This window comes from Bos taurus, chromosome 3 (assembly GCF_002263795.3).
Source record: "Bos taurus isolate L1 Dominette 01449 registration number 42190680 breed Hereford chromosome 3, ARS-UCD2.0, whole genome shotgun sequence".
Taxonomy (NCBI): Eukaryota; Metazoa; Chordata; class Mammalia; order Artiodactyla; family Bovidae; genus Bos; species Bos taurus.
This window is the reverse complement of record NC_037330.1, coordinates 120,146,389-120,164,944: the sequence shown is the minus strand read 5'-3', so window position 1 is coordinate 120,164,944 and position 18,556 is coordinate 120,146,389. Positions and strand designations below refer to the sequence as shown.

General features: G+C 64.5%; 1 protein-coding gene across 1 annotated transcript; it reads right to left on the bottom strand.

The window, feature by feature from the left end:
* Positions 1-487: 487 nt before the first annotated feature.
* AGXT (alanine--glyoxylate aminotransferase) lies at positions 488-11,110 on the bottom strand. Its single transcript, NM_001102355.1, is given in 11 exon segments — positions 488-837; positions 1,071-1,199; positions 1,998-2,093; positions 3,185-3,254; positions 3,831-3,926; positions 5,393-5,477; positions 6,265-6,335; positions 8,208-8,308; positions 8,930-8,994; positions 10,487-10,679; positions 10,852-11,110. Coding segments are annotated over 11 exon segments (1,245 nt in total). The 5' UTR covers positions 11,083-11,110; the 3' UTR covers positions 488-729.
* Positions 11,111-18,556: the final 7,446 nt, after the last annotated feature.

Genomic DNA, 18,556 nt, shown 5'->3' with positions numbered 1-18,556 from the left:
GGCTGGGGCAGGGGGTCGGGGGAGCCGGGCCAGGGCTAGGGGCAGGGGGTCGGGGGAGCCGGGCCGGGGCTAGGGGCAGGGGTTCGGGGGAGCCAGGCAGGGGGGTTGCAGTCCTGGGGCCCTCCTCTGCTGCACATGTGAGTGCAGAGGGGCCTAGGGCCGGGCCCTCCCAGGCTCTCAGGGCCTGCAGGGTGCTGCATGTGTGCCCGGGGCTCCTCAGGGCCTGAGTACTGGCTGTGTGCTCCTGAGCTCTTGGTGCCCTAGCCGTGACCCTGTGGGCCGCGGGGCCTCTGTGGAGGTGGTGGGAGAGGAGGTGTTTGCAGGCTCAAGATCTAGGCCCAGACTGTGCAGTGACAGGGACCCCAGGCAGCTGACTGACTCACACAACCCGTCCTCCAGCCCAGATCCTTCCGGCAAGGCTCTGCTCCCTGAATCCAAACCCCCAGCTCAGGTGCAGTCAGGGAGCAGGGCTCCACACAGTGAAGACTAATGAAGCCACTTCTTTATTGAACCTTCGTAGGAGGCCGGGGACCTATGGGGGCGACAGCTCAAGGGGAGGTGCTGAGGGTCCACGCGGCCACACCAGGAGGTTTCACCGGGAGGGGACGGGCCGCCTGGGGCGGGGCAGCCGCCTGGGCTGGGCAGCAGCTGTCTGGTGCCCCCTGCAGAGTCTGTTCACCCCGGGGCCACACGCCCACTCCCACGGTGGACAAGGGACAGACAGCCCGCTCACAGCTTGCTGCGGGGGCAGCGCTGCAGGGCCTCCCGCAGGGCCCGGGTCACTCGGTCCACGCTCTCCCGCGTGGCGTTGCCGCCCAGCAGGCCGATCCGCAGCACCTGGGGCCAGGTCGGGGGAGGAGGTCACCTCGGGCGGGGGCCCGGCTGCCACGACTGAGGCCGGCGCAGAGCCGGCTGGCATCCCCCAGTGCGGGAGGAGGGGAAGAGAGTGCCCTTGGCTGGCAGGTCACTCCCGGGTTCAGAGAAAGGTGTCCCCTTCCTCCTGCCCTGGCACTCCGTGGGCCACTGGCCTAGGCCTGGGCCTGGAGCACTCACGGCCGCAGGGCCCTTACCTTCCCCGCCGAGGGCCCAAGGCCGCCCGCAATCTCTATGTCATGGTGGTCCATGATGTACTTGACGATGTCCCTCCAGTCATAGCCCGTGGGGACCACCACGCTGGTGATGGTGGGCAGCCGGAGCGCCTGCAGGACGCATAGGGCTTGGCCCCCTCATGACAGATGGCAAGCAGCCCCGCTGCCCGGCCTCCAGAGGGGCGGCGGGGAGGGTCGAGCATGGAGGCAGGAGAAAGGACCCAGAGAGTGGAGTCCCCACCCTCCCAGCAGCCATGCCCGTGGGCTGGCGCTCAGGGCAGGGCTTCCAGCCTCCAGGGATCCCCACCCCGACACCAGCCTGCCCCGTGTCTGCTGTCTGGCAGGTCACACTCTGAAGCTCGGGGTGCCTGGCTCATCCAGCATACCCCATCCCTAACCCCTTCCAGGCTGGTGTCTGGCTGGGGCTCTGCAGGCTGAGGGGCATCTTCCAGCTCAGAGATCACCCACAGTGACTCCAGACAGGAGGCTTTGTGGGGAGTAGGGGCACCCACTTAAGTGTCCTGAGATCCAGAGGCCAGAAAACTGTGACCATGACAGTGACTGCCCCCACCCCAGACCCACATATCCAGACGGGGGCTGGAGAGGTGCTCTCCCTCTCCCCACCCCTACCTGCTGCCCCCTGCCCCCGCCCCCTGCCCTCTGACCCCTGCCCTCCGACCCCCTGTTCCCACCCCTGCCCCCTGCCTCCAGCCCCTGCCCCCAGCCCCTGCCCCCTGCCCTCTGCCCTCACTCCCTTCTCTTGCCCCCTGCCCCTGCCCCCTGCCCCCTGCCCTCTGACCCCCTGTTCCCACCCCTGCCCCCTGCCCTCTGCCCTCACTCCCTTCCCTTGCCCCCTGCCCCCTGCCCTCTGACCCCCTGCCCCCCCTGCCCCTGCCCCGCCGTCCTCACCGGGTCCTTCACGAACAGCTGCAGGCCCAGCCCCTGCAGGCACGCGTGCAGGTACTCGGAGGCCTCGCGGTGCTGCCGCCAGCTGTTCTCCAGGCCCTGGAGGGACAGGTTGCAGGCTGGGGGCCGAGTGGGTTCCCTCCTCGGGGGCCAGAGTGGGAGAAGCTGGCTGGCATCCACAGCGGGGGCGCTCTGGCCTGGGGAGGGTCTCCTCGCCTGTCCTGGACACTGAGCCCCTTGGGAGCTCCCTTGAGCCGCAGGTTTAGGGCCCTGACTCTGCCCAAGGGCTGGGCCTGGGCCCCTCAGGGGGAGTGGAAATGGTCTGGAGGGGAAATAGCCTGGGCCCCAGCCCGCGGTTGGCTCCTCCAGGCCCCTGGGAGGGGGTGCGCACTTAGCCAGAGGCGGGGGGCTGGCCAGATGCAGACAGTGCCCTCCCAGCCCCTGACCCCACAGGCCCTATTCCAGGGGCCCAGCCTCCCCTGCTTCCAGAGCTCACAGCCGGGGCCCCGCTCTGGAGACCCCCTCCCTGAGTGTGCAGCCCCCAGCCTCTCCGGCGGCGCACACCAGCCCAAGGCTGGGACAGGCCCGCCGCCCGGCCCAGGGCGGTGGTGAGGTGAGTGGACACAGGGCAGACGTGGTCAGCGCAGCACGGCAGCCTCGCTGAGGCTGGCCACGGCCCAGGCCTCTCCCTGCCCCTTGGGTTGGCCCCTGGGCTGGCCCCTGGGTGCTATCCCGGTGCGTTTCTGGGCCTCTTGGGTCCGGAGAGTGCGGACACTGCCCTGGTCATGGGAGCCGCCCTGGTGGCATCACAGCCGCTGCTGACCTGTGCGGCTCCTGCCCTACCTGGGAGCGGTGGGCACAGTGGGGATCCTGGAGAGGGTCTCACTCCCCAGCCCTCCCTCGGCCCGCCCTCTCTCCTTCCCGCCTGGCCTCTCCGCTCATAGGCTGCCTCCCCTCTGGGCCCTTGCATGTGCTTTACTGGGAGCCAGAGGGCGGGAACGTGGTCACACCTGTCCCATCGCTGTGTCTGCCCCCAGCCCCACCCAGAGCCCTCCTGCCCCAGTCCAGTCTCCTCCAGCAAGGCCCCCCAGCCTGAGGAAACCCCGGGGAGGGGCTCAGGGGGCTCCCTAGGCTCGCCCTGCGAGACCCAGCTCCAGGCTCCCCGACTGCCCCCCCACCCCACCCAGTACCTGCTCCGCCAGGTGGGCCAGGCTCTCCCTCAGGCTGTACAGGCTGGTGACAGGGGTGGTGTGGTGGTACCTGGGGCGCAGAGGGGGCCTGGGTCAGCGGGTACGGTCGGGCGGTGCCTTGGTGTCCCCCAGCCCCGGCTGAGCGGGGTGCGGGCTGGGCTCCGGGCAGGGGCACCAGCCAGGCTGTGGGGGCAGGTGGACTGCAGTGGAGGCCAGGCACTGGGTCCCGCCTGGAGCCCGGTGCCTCACTGTGACCTCTGGGCAGGGCACAGTTCTCTGGGCAGGGCACAGTTCCTGGGGTCCCCATCCCCGAGGGTCACGTAAGGGGCTCAGGTTAAGATAAGCTCCCCTCACAGAGAAGCCTGGGGAGCCCTCCTTTTGAGAAGTGGGTGAAGCAGAGGCCCAAGACTGAGAAGCTGTCAGGCCAGGTGCGAAGTGCCTGCAGGAGTGTGAGGACTTCTGGGAGAAGGGGGCCTCGTGGAGGGGGCCAGGGACCACGCCCGGGGCCTCGAGGACTGGGGGTACCCTGGAGGGCATTGCAGGCCTGGCACTGGAGAGCCCGTGGCTCCGGCTGGGGCGCGGGGGAACGAAGGTTGGGGCTCCCCCTCCCTGTCAGTCCCTGTTCCCCCAGGCTTCCCTCACTCACGTCCTGGGCTTGTCATCACAGCCCCAGAAGTTGGCCAGCCACTGGATGTCCAGGTAGAAAGAGACGGGCTTGGTCTTACGAGCATAGATCTTATTTCTGGGGAGAAAGAACCAGCAGCAGTGCACCTTGTTCCTCAGAAGTGAGCCGGGTCGGGGCCCACAGGCCCCAGTGTCTGCGTTCAGGCCCCCGGGGTCCAGCCTGTGCCTCTGCCTCGGGGGTGTGAGCCTGTCCCTCGGGGCCCGGGCTGGCACCGCCCACCCGTCTCCTCCTGTGGAGTCGCCCTGCTGTATTCTCAGGTCAGAGAGAACAGACGGGAAGGTCTGCTGGATGGCGAGTTCAAACACAGAAAGATTGCGGGGGGGGACCCAGTTTGAGGAAAGCATCCTGGAAACTTGTTTGGAAAGCTGGGGAAATCTGAGGACTGCACTAGCCACACTGTCTCCAGACTGCTGTTTGACGTACAGGCCCAGGACTCGGCGGCCACACGCCAAGCTCCAGGCAGTCCGCCCATTGCAGACCCGCCCCGCAGGCCCAGTCTGCAAGAGCTCCTTCACTGATGTCTATCCTTTGCTGCTGCTGTTCCTCCTGAATGCAAGGGCCTTCACACAAGGATTGATGCTTTCCAAATGTGGTGCTGGAGAAGACTCTGAGAGTCCCTAGGACTGCAGGGAGATCCAGCCAGTCAGTCCTAGAGGAAATCAGTCCTTAAGATTCATTGGAAGGAATGATGCTGAAGCTCCAATACTTTGGCCACCTGATGGGAAGAGCTGACTCATTGGAAAAGACCCTGATGCTGGGATTGAGGGCAAAAGGGGAAGGGGGCAGCAGAGGATGAATGGCTGGATGGCATCACCAACTCGTTGGATATGAGTCTGAGTAAACTCCGGGAGTTGGTGATGGACAGGAGGCCTGGCTCGCTGCAGTCCATGGGGTCGCAGAGAGTTGGACACATCCTAGTGACTAAACATCACCAGTACGTGAGTCAGACTCCTCCGTCTGTCTCAAGCCTGAAGTCAGGGAGAGACGCTCTCAGCACCCAAGGGCCTCTGTTCAGTCCTGAGCGGGCTTTCTGCCTGGTTGCCTGGCCTGTCCCTATGCCAAACGGATGCCAAGTGCATAAGACACACAGGTATCCCGGCCCTGAGCTTTTCTCTATTTGTTCAGTATGTTCTACAGTGTTTATTGCACAGATGTCTGTCTGTCCATCTATCTGCTTCAGAAATCTGAACATAGATAGGGTCACCATATACTTAAGTTCTGTGTTTAATGGTGAAATTTAAATCTAAATCATTTAAAAATAGTATACCCACAAAAAATGATGGAGGGGAGACTGAGGCTAGAGGCCTCATCTCTCCTGGGGGGGCAAGTGCAGCTGGGGTTCACTGGAGGGGCCTAGGGGACAGCCTGGGGAGAGCCCAGTGCCCCGGGCTGGGAGACCCCGGGCTCCCCAGCAGGCCTCGCCTCCCACCAGGCCTGTCTTGTTTCTCCTTCCCTCTCCACTGGGGGCCATCTGGCCTTCGCTGCCAGTCTGGTCTGGGTGGGGGTGGGCGGGGCTCACTCACTTGGCCTTGTTGCTGAAGGAGATGAGCGAGGTGCCCGGGGGCGCATTCAGAACCTTCTGGGAGCCCGAGTACAGGACGTCGATGCCTGCGGGACAGGGGCACACCCTCAGGGGCCATCCGTGGGGGCGAGTCGTGGGGGCCGCCTGGCCCAGCAGACGTCGGGGGGACCTGGGACCCACCATCCAAGCACGCTGTGGGACTAGACCCCTCTCCTGCGGGCCCGACGCTGTTCCAGGTGGGCTGAGCTAACCGGAGGGCCCCGCTATTATCTGCTCGGCATGGCAGACCCACGCGGCTGGGGTCAAAGTGCAGGCAGGGAGGGTGCGGGTGGCCGGAGGTGAGGAGAGGTGATGCTCTCGCATCGTGAGGTGCCCGTCCACGGGGCACCCCTACTGCCCGGGGTTTTAAGACACGGACAGCAGCAGCGGAGGGCGCTGGGCAGGCAGCCAGCTGGGAGGATGGAGGACCAGGGCTGGGATCAGAGCCCCGCCCTGCCGCCACCTCCCTGAGGGTGGGGTCAATGGAAACCGAGGCCTGGATGGCCGGACCCAGGTCCCTCCCTGGTTGGCACTGCCCGCGCCCTCCTCGTCAGGGCTCTGACCCTCTCCAAGTGCTGGTCCTGCAGCGTCCCCTCCTCCCTCCCTCTCTCCCTGGGCTTGTCCCGGCCCAACGGCCCAGCTGGGACATGGGGTATGGTCAGTATGGAGGGTGTCCAGCCCTGGGAGGAGCTGGTGTGTGCCCGGGGGCCTGTGGAGACCGGGCCCCATGTGGGGCTGACGGACGTGCAGGCCCCGGCACGGGGCACGGGACACTGGAGAGGACTTCTGACCCTCAGGGCCCACCGACAGGCTGGGGTGGGGGCACGCACTCACCCTGCTGGTCCATGTAGACGGGGGCCCCGCCCAGGGATGCCACCGAGTCCACCAGGAGCAGGCACTGGTGCCTGGGGGAGGGCAGCAGAGAGCAGGACGGGGCCTCAGACTTGGCAACCTGCCCTGACCTGGGACCACGGTCAGCCCCCAGCAGACCGGACATCACACGGGGGGCTCAGGATGGCCAGGGCCTCTGGTCGCTAGACCCCGGGTCCCCACACAGGTACTTGAGAGGGCCAGCCGGGCAGTCTGCATCCTGTGGGTCAGCTGGGTACCCTGAGGTTGCAGGCCTCAGGGCTGTGTCGGGTCTGGGAAGCTGGGCAGCAGAAGGCTGGCCTTCCGTCTGTCTGGCAGCCCACCAGGCAGACGTCCAGCGCATGCAGAGGACAGAGTCCAGGAGCAGGCTGAGCTGAGCCTCTGACCCTCCTCCACCCGCACTTTCCTAGGAGAAGGGCCCAAAGAGCGTTCCCTGTGGGCCTCTGGGAATTGTAGCCCAGGCGACGCTGGTGAGTGTGGCGCCCTGGACAGGACTCCAGGGGACAGGTGGTCTGGCTGGGGCTGTGCCCAGTGGCCCCATGGCCCCTTGGAGGACAGCAGGTCTGCCAGGATGATCCAGCCTGGAGGTGGAGTTTCTCTCCTTTCCCTCTGTGGTCAACTGTCCAGAGCAGGGCTGCTGGTCCTAGAAAGGGACCCCGCTGAGGGGTGGGAGCCCTGGGGAAGCAGTGGAGGGCGGGGGCTTCTCTGGGGCTCTGGGGTCAGGGCAAGGTGGGCAGGCCCTGGGCCCAGCTTGGAGGGGGGTGGCACTCTGGGGACACCTGATCCTGCTCTCAGACCAGAAGGTATACCCAGCCTCTGCCCAGGGCCAGGAGGACCCCAAGAAAGACTGAACCCCACTCCACATAAGAGAGGCTGGGGTGGGCCCAGCGGGAAAGGGAGCTGGACCTGCCCTGTTACTTCCTGTGGGGAGGGGCCTGCCAGCACCCCAGCGAACCCCACCCTATCCCCAGCCTGGCTCTGAGCTGGGCTTGGCCCTGTCCCCAGCACTGACAGACACTCAGGGCACGGCTCACCTGAGGGACAGGCTTACCTGAGGGACAGGCTCACCTGAGGGCCAGGCTCACCTGAGGGCCAGGCTCACCTGAGGTACAGGCTCACCTGAGGGCCAGGCTCACCTGAGGGACAGCCTCACCTGAGGGACAGGCTCACCTGAGGTACAGGCTCACCTGAAGGACAGGCTCACCTGAGGGCCAGGCTCATCTGAGAGACAGGCTCACCTGAGGGGCCAGCCTCACCTGAGGGCCAGGCTCACCGGAGGGACAGCCTCACCGGAGGGACAGCCTCACCTGAGGGCCAGGCTCACCTGAGGGCCAGGCTCACCTGAGGGACAGCCTCACCTGAGGGCCAGGCTCACCTGAGGGCCAGGCTCACCTGAGGGACAGCCTCACCTGAGGGCCAGGCTCACCTGAGGGCCAGGCTCACCTGAGGGACAGCCTCACCTGAGGGACAGGCTCACCTGAGGGACAGCCTCACCTGAGGGACAGCCTCACCTGAGGGACAGGCTCACCTGAGGGACAGCCTCACCTGAGGGACAGGCTCACCTGAGGGACAGGCTCACCTGAGGCACTGGCTCACCTGAGGGACAGCCTCACCTGAGGGCCAGGCTCACCTGAGGGGCCAGGCTCACCTGAAGGACAGCCTCACCTGAGGGCCAGGCTCACCTGAAGGGCCAGGTTCAGCTGAGGGCCAGGCTCACCTGAGGGGCCAGCCTCACCTGAGGGCCAGGCTCACCTGAAGGACAGGCTCACCTGAGGGACAGCCTCACCTGAGGGACAGGCTCACCTGTGGGGCCAGGCTCACCTGAGGGCCAGGCTCACCTGAGGGACAGCCTCACCTGAGGGACAGCCTCACCTGAGGGCCAGGCTTATCTGTGGGGATGGGATCACCTGTGACAGAGCTCCCCATAGCCATCGAGGGGCTGCAGCACGCCGGTGGACGACTCTCCGTGGGCCAGGAACAGGAGCGCCGGCTTGTGCCGGGCCAGGGCCTGAGGCAGAAGGTGACAGCCTGAGGCAGAGCCAGCGGGGCAGGGGCCTCCCCCGGTCTGCCGGCCCCTCACACGAAGACTGTCCTGTGAGGGTGGGATGAGACCTGCTCCAGACACTGCCGCCCCACAGACGGCCCCATAGACGGCCAGATCTGGGCAGCGGGGACCGGACGCTCCTCCGGCCCCGCCTGTGCTGGCAGGGCTGGGCATCTCGGGTCCGGGAGGAGGGCTTGTTCTGGATGGTGTGGACTTTCTTCCTGAGGCTGAGCCAGAGTGGCCTCAGCCCCCCACCCCATCCTCCTGGGGCCAGCATGAGGTCAGCCTGGTTCTGGGCTGGATGGGATGATCCTGCCCGATAGCGGGCACTGGCACCCCGAGACTCAGGGCATGGCCTGCTCCCCCCCCACTCCTGCCCCTGCACCCTGCCATGGCCTGGGTCCTGATCTAGCTTCCTTGGGGAGCAGAACCCTCCTAGTCAAACTCCCACCTGCCCCAGGTGTGGGAAAGCTTTCAGGGCCGGGCAGCTGGGCTCAGAAGCCCCGGGGACCCGCCATGGCCCCCTCCCCGCCCTGAGCCGGCCCAGCTGACTGGCCCTGCCCTGGGTCACTGCGTCCCCCGCACCTCCTCCACCTCCTGCAGAGTGAAGTGGCCTCCAGGCGCCTTGACCATCGGGTACACGCGGGCTCCTGGGGGCAACGTGAGTGGTGAGCGCCCCTGCACACGGGTGGGGACCAGCACTGGGGATGTGGCGTGCTGAGCAGGTGGGCCCTGTGGGGGCTGTCCACACTGGCCCAGCCGCTGCCCAGGGAGGAGCTTGGCGTGTGCTCGGTGAATCCAGGCTCTGCGGCGCGCGGATGGGAGCAGGTCCCACAGCTCTCGGCCCCCTGCTCTGGCCTCCTTCCCTGAACCCAGCCGGGTGGGAGCACCCCTGTCCCTTGCCCTCCCCCCAGAGGAAGTGCGGATCTGTGCAGGGCTGAGCTTCAGAGGGTGACATTAGAGGGTGACTTTGGAGTGTGACATCAGAGATGACTTCAGAGCATGACATCAGAGGGTGAGGTGACATCAGAGGTGACTTCAGAGGGTGACATCAGAGGGTGACTTTGGAGTGTGACATCAGAGGTGACTTCAGAGGCTGACATCACAGGGTGACATCAGAGGTGACTTCAGAGGCTGACATCACAGGGTGACATCAGAGGTGACTTCAGAGGCTGACATCACAGGGTGACATCAGAGGTAACTTCAGAGGGTGACATCACAGGGTGACATCGGAGGGTGACTTCAGAGGGACCACAGCGTTTGATGAAGGACTGAATGGATGAGGGAGGCCTGAGCGGGCTTTGCCCTCTTTGGGGCCTGGGGGCTCCAGGAAAGCAGGCCCTTGTCCTGCTCCCCGTGCACAGCAGACCCCCAGCCTCATGTGCAGGAGGCAGGGAGGTCCAAGACTGTCCCAGAGCCCCAGCCCAGGGGTGTGGGGTGAGGTGGGGAGCCCCAGGCCAGGAGGGTGCCTTGCCCAACCTGGGGTCCCCTTGAAGCCAATGTGTAGACTGGAGGGGCCCCGGCGAGGGGTCAAGACCCCCTCAGGCTGTCAGGGGTTGTCCATTGACCTGGACCGAACAGGGCCGCGTGTGGAGCTGACCACCCAGGAGCTTCACAACATTTCCAAACCACGATCAATCATTAAACCCAAAGCACACTCGGGCTTTGACTTTTGTCTGTCTCTCCAGAAAATTTTACTCTGGACTGCAAACTCTGTCCCTACCTCAGCATTTTGCAGCTCCAGAAACTGCTTCTGAGATTTTATGGGAGATGCAGCTTCTGGAACTTTGTCTTGTAACAGAGGCGGGGCTGGCCCCTAGAGACCTCAGAGAGCTGGGGTGGGGGGGTCCCCCGGGTTTGGGCTGAGATCCGAGAACACCCTGCAATGCCGACCCCTCCGTGGGCTCTGGAAACTGCTGACCCCAAGTTCCAAGACACCAGGGGATGGGGCCTGGAGCATCCTGGGAGGAGGCAGCGGGCCGGCAGGAGGTGGAGGCATGAAGCGTGGGGAGCGGGCAGCTTCTGCCTGGGGAGGGCCTGAGGTTGGGAGCAGGACCTGGTGCTTCCAGGTTTCATGCTGGCGCAGGAGGCCTTGGGAAGGACGCAGTGAAGGGCCACACCCCCCCCCGCCCCGTCTCTTACCGATGCGCTCCGCGATGTCCTGGGCCCGCTGCCCCCAGATACCGCTGACCCCGACCAGAAAGGAGTCGCCTGGCTCCAGCAGGTTGAACAGGGCAGCCTCCAGGGCACAGTGCCCTGAGCCGCTGATGGCCAGGCTCAGGGGGTTCCTGGTCTGGAACACGTACTGGATGCCTTGCTTGATCTCATCCATGATCTGGGGGTGGTGGACACACGGCTCACAGCCCCTCCGCTCCCACTCCTGGGAGGAGGCCGCCCAGGGGCCGGGGCCGAGGCCGAAGCCCCGCTGACCGGGCCGCCCAGGGGCCGGGGCTGAGGCCCCGCTGACCGGCCGCCCAGGGGCCGGGGCCGAGGCCCCGCTGACCTACCTGGTACACCTCCTGGTGCATGTGTCCCAGCACCTGCAGCCCCCCGGCCGCCATGACGCGGGGGGTCAGGTTGGAGGGGCCGGGCCCCAGCAGAAGCCGGCTGGGGATGAACAGCGGCTTGCTCAGGGCCGCCGGGGGGGCCACCAGCAGCGAGTGGGAGGCCATCGTCCTCACCCAGCCTGCCGTCCTGTGTCCCAGGACCGCCCTGGCCGTGGTCAGTGCCCAGAGCATTTCCCAGCAGCCCCTGTGCTGAATGACCAGGCTCCGCAGGGCACCGGGCTGTCCAGGAGGCGAGCCTGGCGGGTCAGTTTCCGCTCCACCCCCGCCTTTGCTGCTGTCGTCGTTACCTGACCGTTATCAACGTCTGTCCTGCGTGTAAAGGCCTGGCAGCAGGGGTGTCTGGGGAGGAGCTGGCAAAGTCCAGTCAGCGAGAACAGGACAGAGCTGAGCGAGCTGGCCTCTGCCCTCCAGCCCTCCCCCGCTCTGTCCCCAGGGACTCCCAGCCCCGTGAGGCTGGCTGGCGCAGAGCGCCCCCACGTTTCACATACAGGACCAGAGACCCAGCATTTCCGACTTGGTGGGCCTACTGGCTGTGGTAAAAGCTCGCAGCCCCGCTGTGGTGGTGAGGAAGCTGTCCCGGGGTGCGGGCCTGTGCCAGTGACGCTTGGGTGACAGAAGGAGCCGTGGGCCAGGTTCAGCCCACTCCATAGCTTGCTGACTCTCGCTCAGCTCTTGGAAAAACCCACTTTAGAAGCATAGATGTCCTTTCGTGTCATTTCTTTTTTGATTCCGCAATGAGGGATGCCACACAGTACTTCTCCTTCTCTGGCTCTTATGTCACTCAGTGTGACAATCTCTAGGACCACCGTGATGCTGCAAATGGCACCACTCCGTCCTTTTCCACGGCTGAGTAATGTCCCGCTGCACATGCGCGCCGGCTTCTGTGTCCACTCACCTGTTGGTGGACATTACGTTGCTTCTGTGTCCTGACGTCTGTGAACAAGACTGCGATGAACATCGGGCGAGTGTACCCGTTTCAGACCACATTTTTCTCCAGATGTATGCCCAGGAGTGGGATTGCCGGGTCTCGTCGTAGCTCTTTTTTCAGATTTTTAAGGCACCTCCATAGTTTTCCACAGTGGTGTACCAGTGTATATTCTGACCGCAGACGCAGACTCACAGACGTAGAGGACAAAGTTATGGTTTCCAGAAAGGAAGGATGGGGGAAGGGATACTTGGGGAGTTTGGGATTTACATGTGTGTGCGTTCTCAGTCACTCAGTCGTGTCCAACTCTTTGAGACCCCAGGGACTGTAGGCTGCCAGGCTTCTCTATCCATGGGATTCTCCAGGCAAGAATACTGGAGTGGGTAGTCATTCTCTTCTCCAGGGGATCTTCCATCGAATCCAGGTCTCCTACATTGCAGGCAGATTCTTTTCTCTTCTCCCAGAGAAGCCTGGGATTTATACGTACACACTGCTGTAACCAACTAGGGCCCCCTGTACAGCACAGGGAACTCTGCTCAATGTTCCGAGGTAGCCTGGATGGGAGGGAAGTTTGGGGAGAATGGACACGTGTATGTGTGTGTGGCTGAGTCCTTCGCTGTCCACCTGGAACTATTACAACGCTGTTAATGGGCTAAACTCCAGTATAAAGTAACAAGCTTTCTGAAAAGAAGCTAAGAAAGGAGTGTGTGCTCCACATGCACACGTGCACACACGGGCATGTGTCCTTCCTGACCCTTTGGAATAAGCTTTTCCTCTGCGAGTCAACACCAAGGGTTCTGTTGCTCAGTCTCCATGCACATAACCAAGGGGTGCTTGCTGGGGGTCCCCCAGCCTCTGAGTCGGCAGGAGAGCGGAATAAATGCAACCGTGAGTGCAGCGGGAGGGGCCAGGCCCGGGTGAGGGCGGCCTGCCCAGCATCGCCAGGCCCAGGTGAGGGCAGCCTGCCCCGCACCGCGAGTGCCGCAGGAGGGGCCAGGCCTGGGTGAGGGCGGCCTGCCCAGCATTCGCATGCCCAGGTGAGGGCAGCCTGCCCCGCACTGCGAATGCCACAGGAGGGCCGGGCCCGGGTGAGGGCCACCTGCCCAGCACCGCGAGTGCCGCGGGGGTGGGGGCCAGGCCCAGGTGAGGGCCGCCTGCCCAGCAGAGCCGCTGCTGGGACGTGGAGGGGCCCTGCATTGCACGTGCCCAGGCCACGGAGGCACTGACCGGGCGTCCTGAGAGTAGACCCTGCTCTGTACAGACCACAGGGGCCCGGGTTGGAGCTCGCTGGGGGCTCTGTTCTGTGTTTCGGGATCTGACGCCGGACCACAGTAACCAGGGAAGCAGTCCAGCTGCCATGGAGGCTTCACGATGGACAGGGAGGCAGCCACGCCTCCCGGGACCTGCTCGCGACCTTACTCCACGGGGATTCGCCTCCCAGCTCTGCGGAGCCCCTGCATTCAGCACTTGCTAAACGTTTGTCTGCTGCCCTGGGGCAGAGGGACTCCACGAGCTTTAGCCAGGCTGGACAGTCACGGCCTGAGCCCCTGGGGGACCTTCACAGCCCTGCTGGGTGGGGTTACTCTGTCACTCTGATAGATGGACGGACCCAGGGGACAGGCCCTGAGTGGTGGGCAGACAGCAACTCGGGGCAGCTGCAAGGAAGGGGCCAGGCGCCACTGCTTAGCCTGGTCCTGTCCTGCACAGGGGGGTCCAGTGGGCACCCCCTTCCTCCCCCATTCACTCTCCTGACACCTTCCCCCCTTCCTTACCAGCCCTTGCTCTGGACCGGGACCCAGTCTGGTCACTCCAACCGATGCAGCATCACAAAAAGAGAAGCAGAAGGCCCTGCTGGTGCCAGTGGTGGGTGAGGGGGGTGGGCAGACGGTCTGGGCAGCCTCCTGGGAACCAAGAGGAGAGGCCAAACAGGCCCGAGAGCCTGGAGGAGAGGACACCCCCCAGGGGCTGCCAGAGGAGGTCGTGGGGGCTTCTGGGCTGGGTCTTGGTAAAGGGAGAGGCGGGCCCACCCCAGGGCCTGCCAGGAAGAGTGAACTGCGGGGCCTGGACACGGAGGCACAGGCTCCTGTGGGGGCTGGCAGTGTCAGGTCCGGCCTGAGTGGCATCTGGGGCCTGGTGCCAGCCTGGGCCTCCGGGGTCTCAGGTGTGTCAGCCCTGCCCGGCCTGGTGCTGACCTGACCTGCCACAGGGGAGGAGCCTTCTGCCTGAGGGGACCCCAGGTCACAGCTGTGTCCACTCTGGGGGTCTCCTACCTGCTGGGAGCAGGGGCGCCCCGGCCCACAGGGGAGCCCCCCTTGGCTTGGCTTCTGCCCTGGCCTCCTTGCCTGCAGCCTCTCAGGGCTCTGGGCTCCTGGTTTCGGTGACCAAGCCCCGTCCCGGTTGGCCCACCGTCTGCCCACCTGGATCCACTCACTGGGCCTCCCCTGCCCCTGCCACCCTCACTCCAGTCTAACAGGGGCCTCTGTGCCTTTGCATGTACTGTTCCCTCCCTGGATGCTTGTCCCTGTGTTTGCTCAGCCCTCCTGCTCTTCTGTCCAAGCGGTGGCCAAGCCTCCTGCCCAGGGAGTCTTCCTGTCCGGAGGTCCTCAGAGGCCTGTCACCTGGCGCAGGCCGCGTGGGTCACCCTGTCTGTGTACGGCCTCAGGCGGGACCCCTCCACGCAGTGCTGCGGATGCCCAGTGCGGCACGTGGAAGCCTGGCCTGAAGTCCTGGCTGGCAGGTGGGTGGGCTGGTGCAGCCTGGCCAGGTCACCACCTGCGTGGCAAGGGTGGGTCTCTGCCAGGAGCAGGCCACTTGGAGCCTGTCCCGTGGAGCAGCCCTGTGGAGATGTCAGGTCCACAGCTGTTTGTTTAGTCGTGCCCTGGCAGGCGCCACAAGGCCTGGGCTCCGGACACCATCTGTCAACTGTCCCTGCCCCTCTCCTGGTCCAACTGTGCAGCTTCCTTGTGGTCAGGGCACCGTGGGCGAGGATGCCAGGCCTCGAAGGGCCAGGAGCCCAGCGGAGGGCAGCCTTGGAGAGCAGGGCTGAGGGGTCCTGGGCACTCCATGCCCACCGTGATGAAGGTGGCCAGGACCCCCGGGAACCCTGGTCTCGCCTGTCCTCCCTGCTCTCTGGGCACCGGGCGGGCAGCACGAGAGCAGCCCCAGCCACAGGGTGATGGGGACGCATCAGTCACAACAGCAGGTGGGCTCGCAGAAAAGCCTTGTGTGCCGGGGGCTTCCGGGGTGCCCGCTCTGTGGTCGTGAGTCTCGGGCCTCAGAGGGGCTCAGCGCCTTCCCCCTCTGGGTCCCCGGCGCACTCTGTCATTCATAAGGTGACAGTGCTGATGGGCAGAGAGGACATGGGCTGGGGCTCCTGCGCCGGGAGCCTCCACCTGCCCCGTGAGGCCAGGGCTTGGCCAGGCTGCATCCTGAGTGCCCGCCGCCTCCCAGCCCGCGTCCCGGGGGCACAGCTGGGTGCCCACGGGCCAAGTTTACCAGGAAGTAAAGAGATACTCCAAGTAGCTCTTGTCATTCTGTGTTTTAACATTTGGACTGAAAACCCTGCTTTTGAAAGTGGGTATATGAATTCCATGGACAGAGGAGCCTGGCAGGCTACAGTCCTTAGCGTCGCAGAGTCGGACACGACTGGAGCAACTTGGCATGCACACATATCTGGATGGCTGAGAATGGATACATGTGTACAGATGGCCGAGTCCCTTTGCTGTCCTTCTGAAACTATCACAACATTGTTTATCAGCTATACTCCAATACAAAATAAAAAGGTTTTTTAAAAAAGCGTTGCTTTAAACGCAGCAGAACCTTGATCTAGGATCTCCCAGGCGCCCCACCTTCTCACACCCCAGAACCCAGGAAGAGGCTCTTTGTGCGCTGTGCCCGCAGACCTCGGGAGATGGCACTCGCTGGCCTCACAAATGTCAGACAAATGGACCCAGGCTTTATGGTGAGCCAGAAGATAAGTGGAGCACCGGCGCTAACTTCAGTTTAAAGTTCAGCACGAGAGGAGGACGTCAGAACCCAGGACTCAGGGCTTCCTGGAGAAGCGTGGCGCGTCCCCCGCTGACTGCGCACGCGCCTGGCGCCGCCTCTCTCGAGTCACCGTGGCGCTGGCAGCAAGCGCTCTCCGACTGTTTCCCTTCTATCTGGAAGGTTCATTTTAGATGTGAGGTTAGGGAAAGGGCTTCCCAAGTGGTGCTAGTGGTAAAGAATCCACCTGCCTAACGCAGGAAATGTAAGAGACGAGGGTTCGATCCCTGGGTTGGAACATCCCCTGGAGAGGGGCATGGCAACCCACTCCAGTATTCTTGCCTGGAGAATCCCATGAACAGAGGAGCCTGGTGGGCTACAGTCCACGGGGTTGCAAAGAGTCGGAGATAACTGAGCGACTTAGCACACACTCACAAGGTGAAATGTCGCCCTGCCCCTCGTGCCGGGGAGTCCAGGGGCTCACGTGTCGTCAGGGACTGCACAGCCTGTCCGGCGGGTCCTCTGGAGGCCGTGAACGCAGGTGCCCTGTGGGAAGGGAGCTGCCCCAGGGCTGGTGTCCCCTGGCCCGGGCCTGCCGCCCCCTGGCTGTGGGCCCTGTGCTCCTCTGTGATCCTCCAGGCTGCGCACGGGCTGAGGGCACCTGCCCACCGAGGCTCGAGATGTGGAGGGGCGTCCAGGACCCCAGGCTCTCATGTCCAGGCTCCGATCCTGCCGAACACTGCCCATGCCCTGCCCACCCCCCACGAAGCTGAGGAGGCGGGTGCTTGGGGATACCTCCGAGGGCAGCCTCCCGGAGTCTGGGGATGACCCTGACCTCCGGAAGGCCTCAGGGGTCAGAATCTCTGGGACTTGGGGGGGTGGGCACGGGTGCCCACCCCTGGCATCAGGCCTGCTGCTGGCTGACGTGAGCTTTCCTCGGTGCTGGGGGGAGGGCTGGGGGAGGGGTAGCACCCAGCACTATCCTCCTGGAGTCCAGTCTGGGTTCCCAGAAGAGAGAAGACCCCTGACCACATCCTCGGGACCCTGGGGACCCCACACAGGGACGGTGAACAGACTGAGAGGGCCCCGGAGAGGAGAGGCCTGGCCTCCTTGGGGCTTGGGGTAGGGCGCCTAGAGTCGCCTCTTCTGGGTGCCCTGAACAGCTGCTGGCCCTGCTTGGACCACGAATCAGGGATGCACTGGCATCAGGGCCTCGGTGAGCAGGGAGACCAGAGCTGCCCAGCCACAGTGCCAAGCGCCCCGAGGCCTCTGGGCCGCAGGAGTCAGAATCTCAGGGAGTTTTGAGGCCCCCACCAAGCCCCGGGCCAGGACAGCCTCACTCTCCTCGCTGAGGCGGCCGCGGGATCCAAGTGGGAAGGCAGTCCGCGAGGACCTGCTGCTCAGGGCAGGCCACACGGGGCTCTGGGGGCTGGCCCCACTCCCTCGCCCCGTGCCTTCTCGGCAGCTGGCGTCCACAGACCCAGGAACTCCACCCCGGTGCCAGGAAACAGGCCCAGTCCACGCAGCTCCGTGCTCTCAGACACTCTGGTTGGGTGGTGCTCCTCCCCCAGAGACGTGTTCGGGTCCTAACCCCGATGTCTGTGCCTCCAGCCTCTGACAGATCACTGCAGAGGTGCCAGGTAAGACAGGGCGGCCCTCAGATGGGCCCCCTCCAGGGACGGGTGTCCTTACAAGGAGGGAGGTTCAGACACTCAGAGACGGGGCCGTGTGACGACGGGGGCAGAGGTGCAGTGAGGCGGCCGTGAGACAGAGGGGTGGGGAGGCCTCGGAGGAGCGCGGCCTCGGCGCTGGACGTCTGGTCCGGCCCTGGCACAGGATGCTCCAGGTTGTGGGGTTTTTCCCAGACGCTCGGGTGTCAGGAGTCCCCCAGACCCGGGGATTGCTTTCGGGATTTGCCGTCAACAGCTGCAGGTGCCGTGTGCCAGGGCACCACCGGCCGTCATGCTCAGAGCCGGGCACCCCAGCTCCCTGCTGTGGGCCATCAGCACAGCCACACCCCGGTTGCCCCTGGCCCTGAGCACAGCCCCTCCGAGGCGCATCACGTCTCCTTCATGAGCCCTCACCCAGCTCCACCATCTCGCACCCCTGGCTTAGCACATGCAGAAGTGGAGGCTGTTCTCTGGCCCCGGTGGGGTCTTAGTGGGCTGGTGAGACCCTCCCGGCGGGCCGCCAGCCTGAGCCAGCCCCGATCACATCCCAGCTCTTACGGAAAGAGGTTGAGAAATGGCCCATGTGCCCTGGAACTCATGCCCACAGCTCCCTACAAATCTGACCTCACTGAGAGCTCCCTAAACTCAGTTATTTCTGGGGCCGGTTAACGCTGTGAGGGCAGCTGGGAGACCTCCGCAAACTCCTGTCCTCCCAGGATCTGGCCTCATTGGTCACCTAACCTCCCCGACCTGGACTGTCTCTGTGGCAGGGCGTCCGAGCGCCTACATCTTGGGGGTTAGTGAGGCTCAAAAGACATCATACGTGGAAGACACTTTGCCAACTGTTGCCGTGAGTCAGCTTAGCCTGATGTGATGGAGAACCTGGGGGACTTGTTCTCAGGAATTTTCCCAAGAAAATGAATTCGGCGCCCACCCGACACGTTTTTCTTTTTAGATTTATTATTTTTGGCGGCGCTGGGTCTTCTTGCTTTGTGGAGGCGCTCCCTAGTTGCGGAGAACGGGGCTACTCTCCAGTTGCAGGGCTCAGGCTTCTCACAGCGGTGGC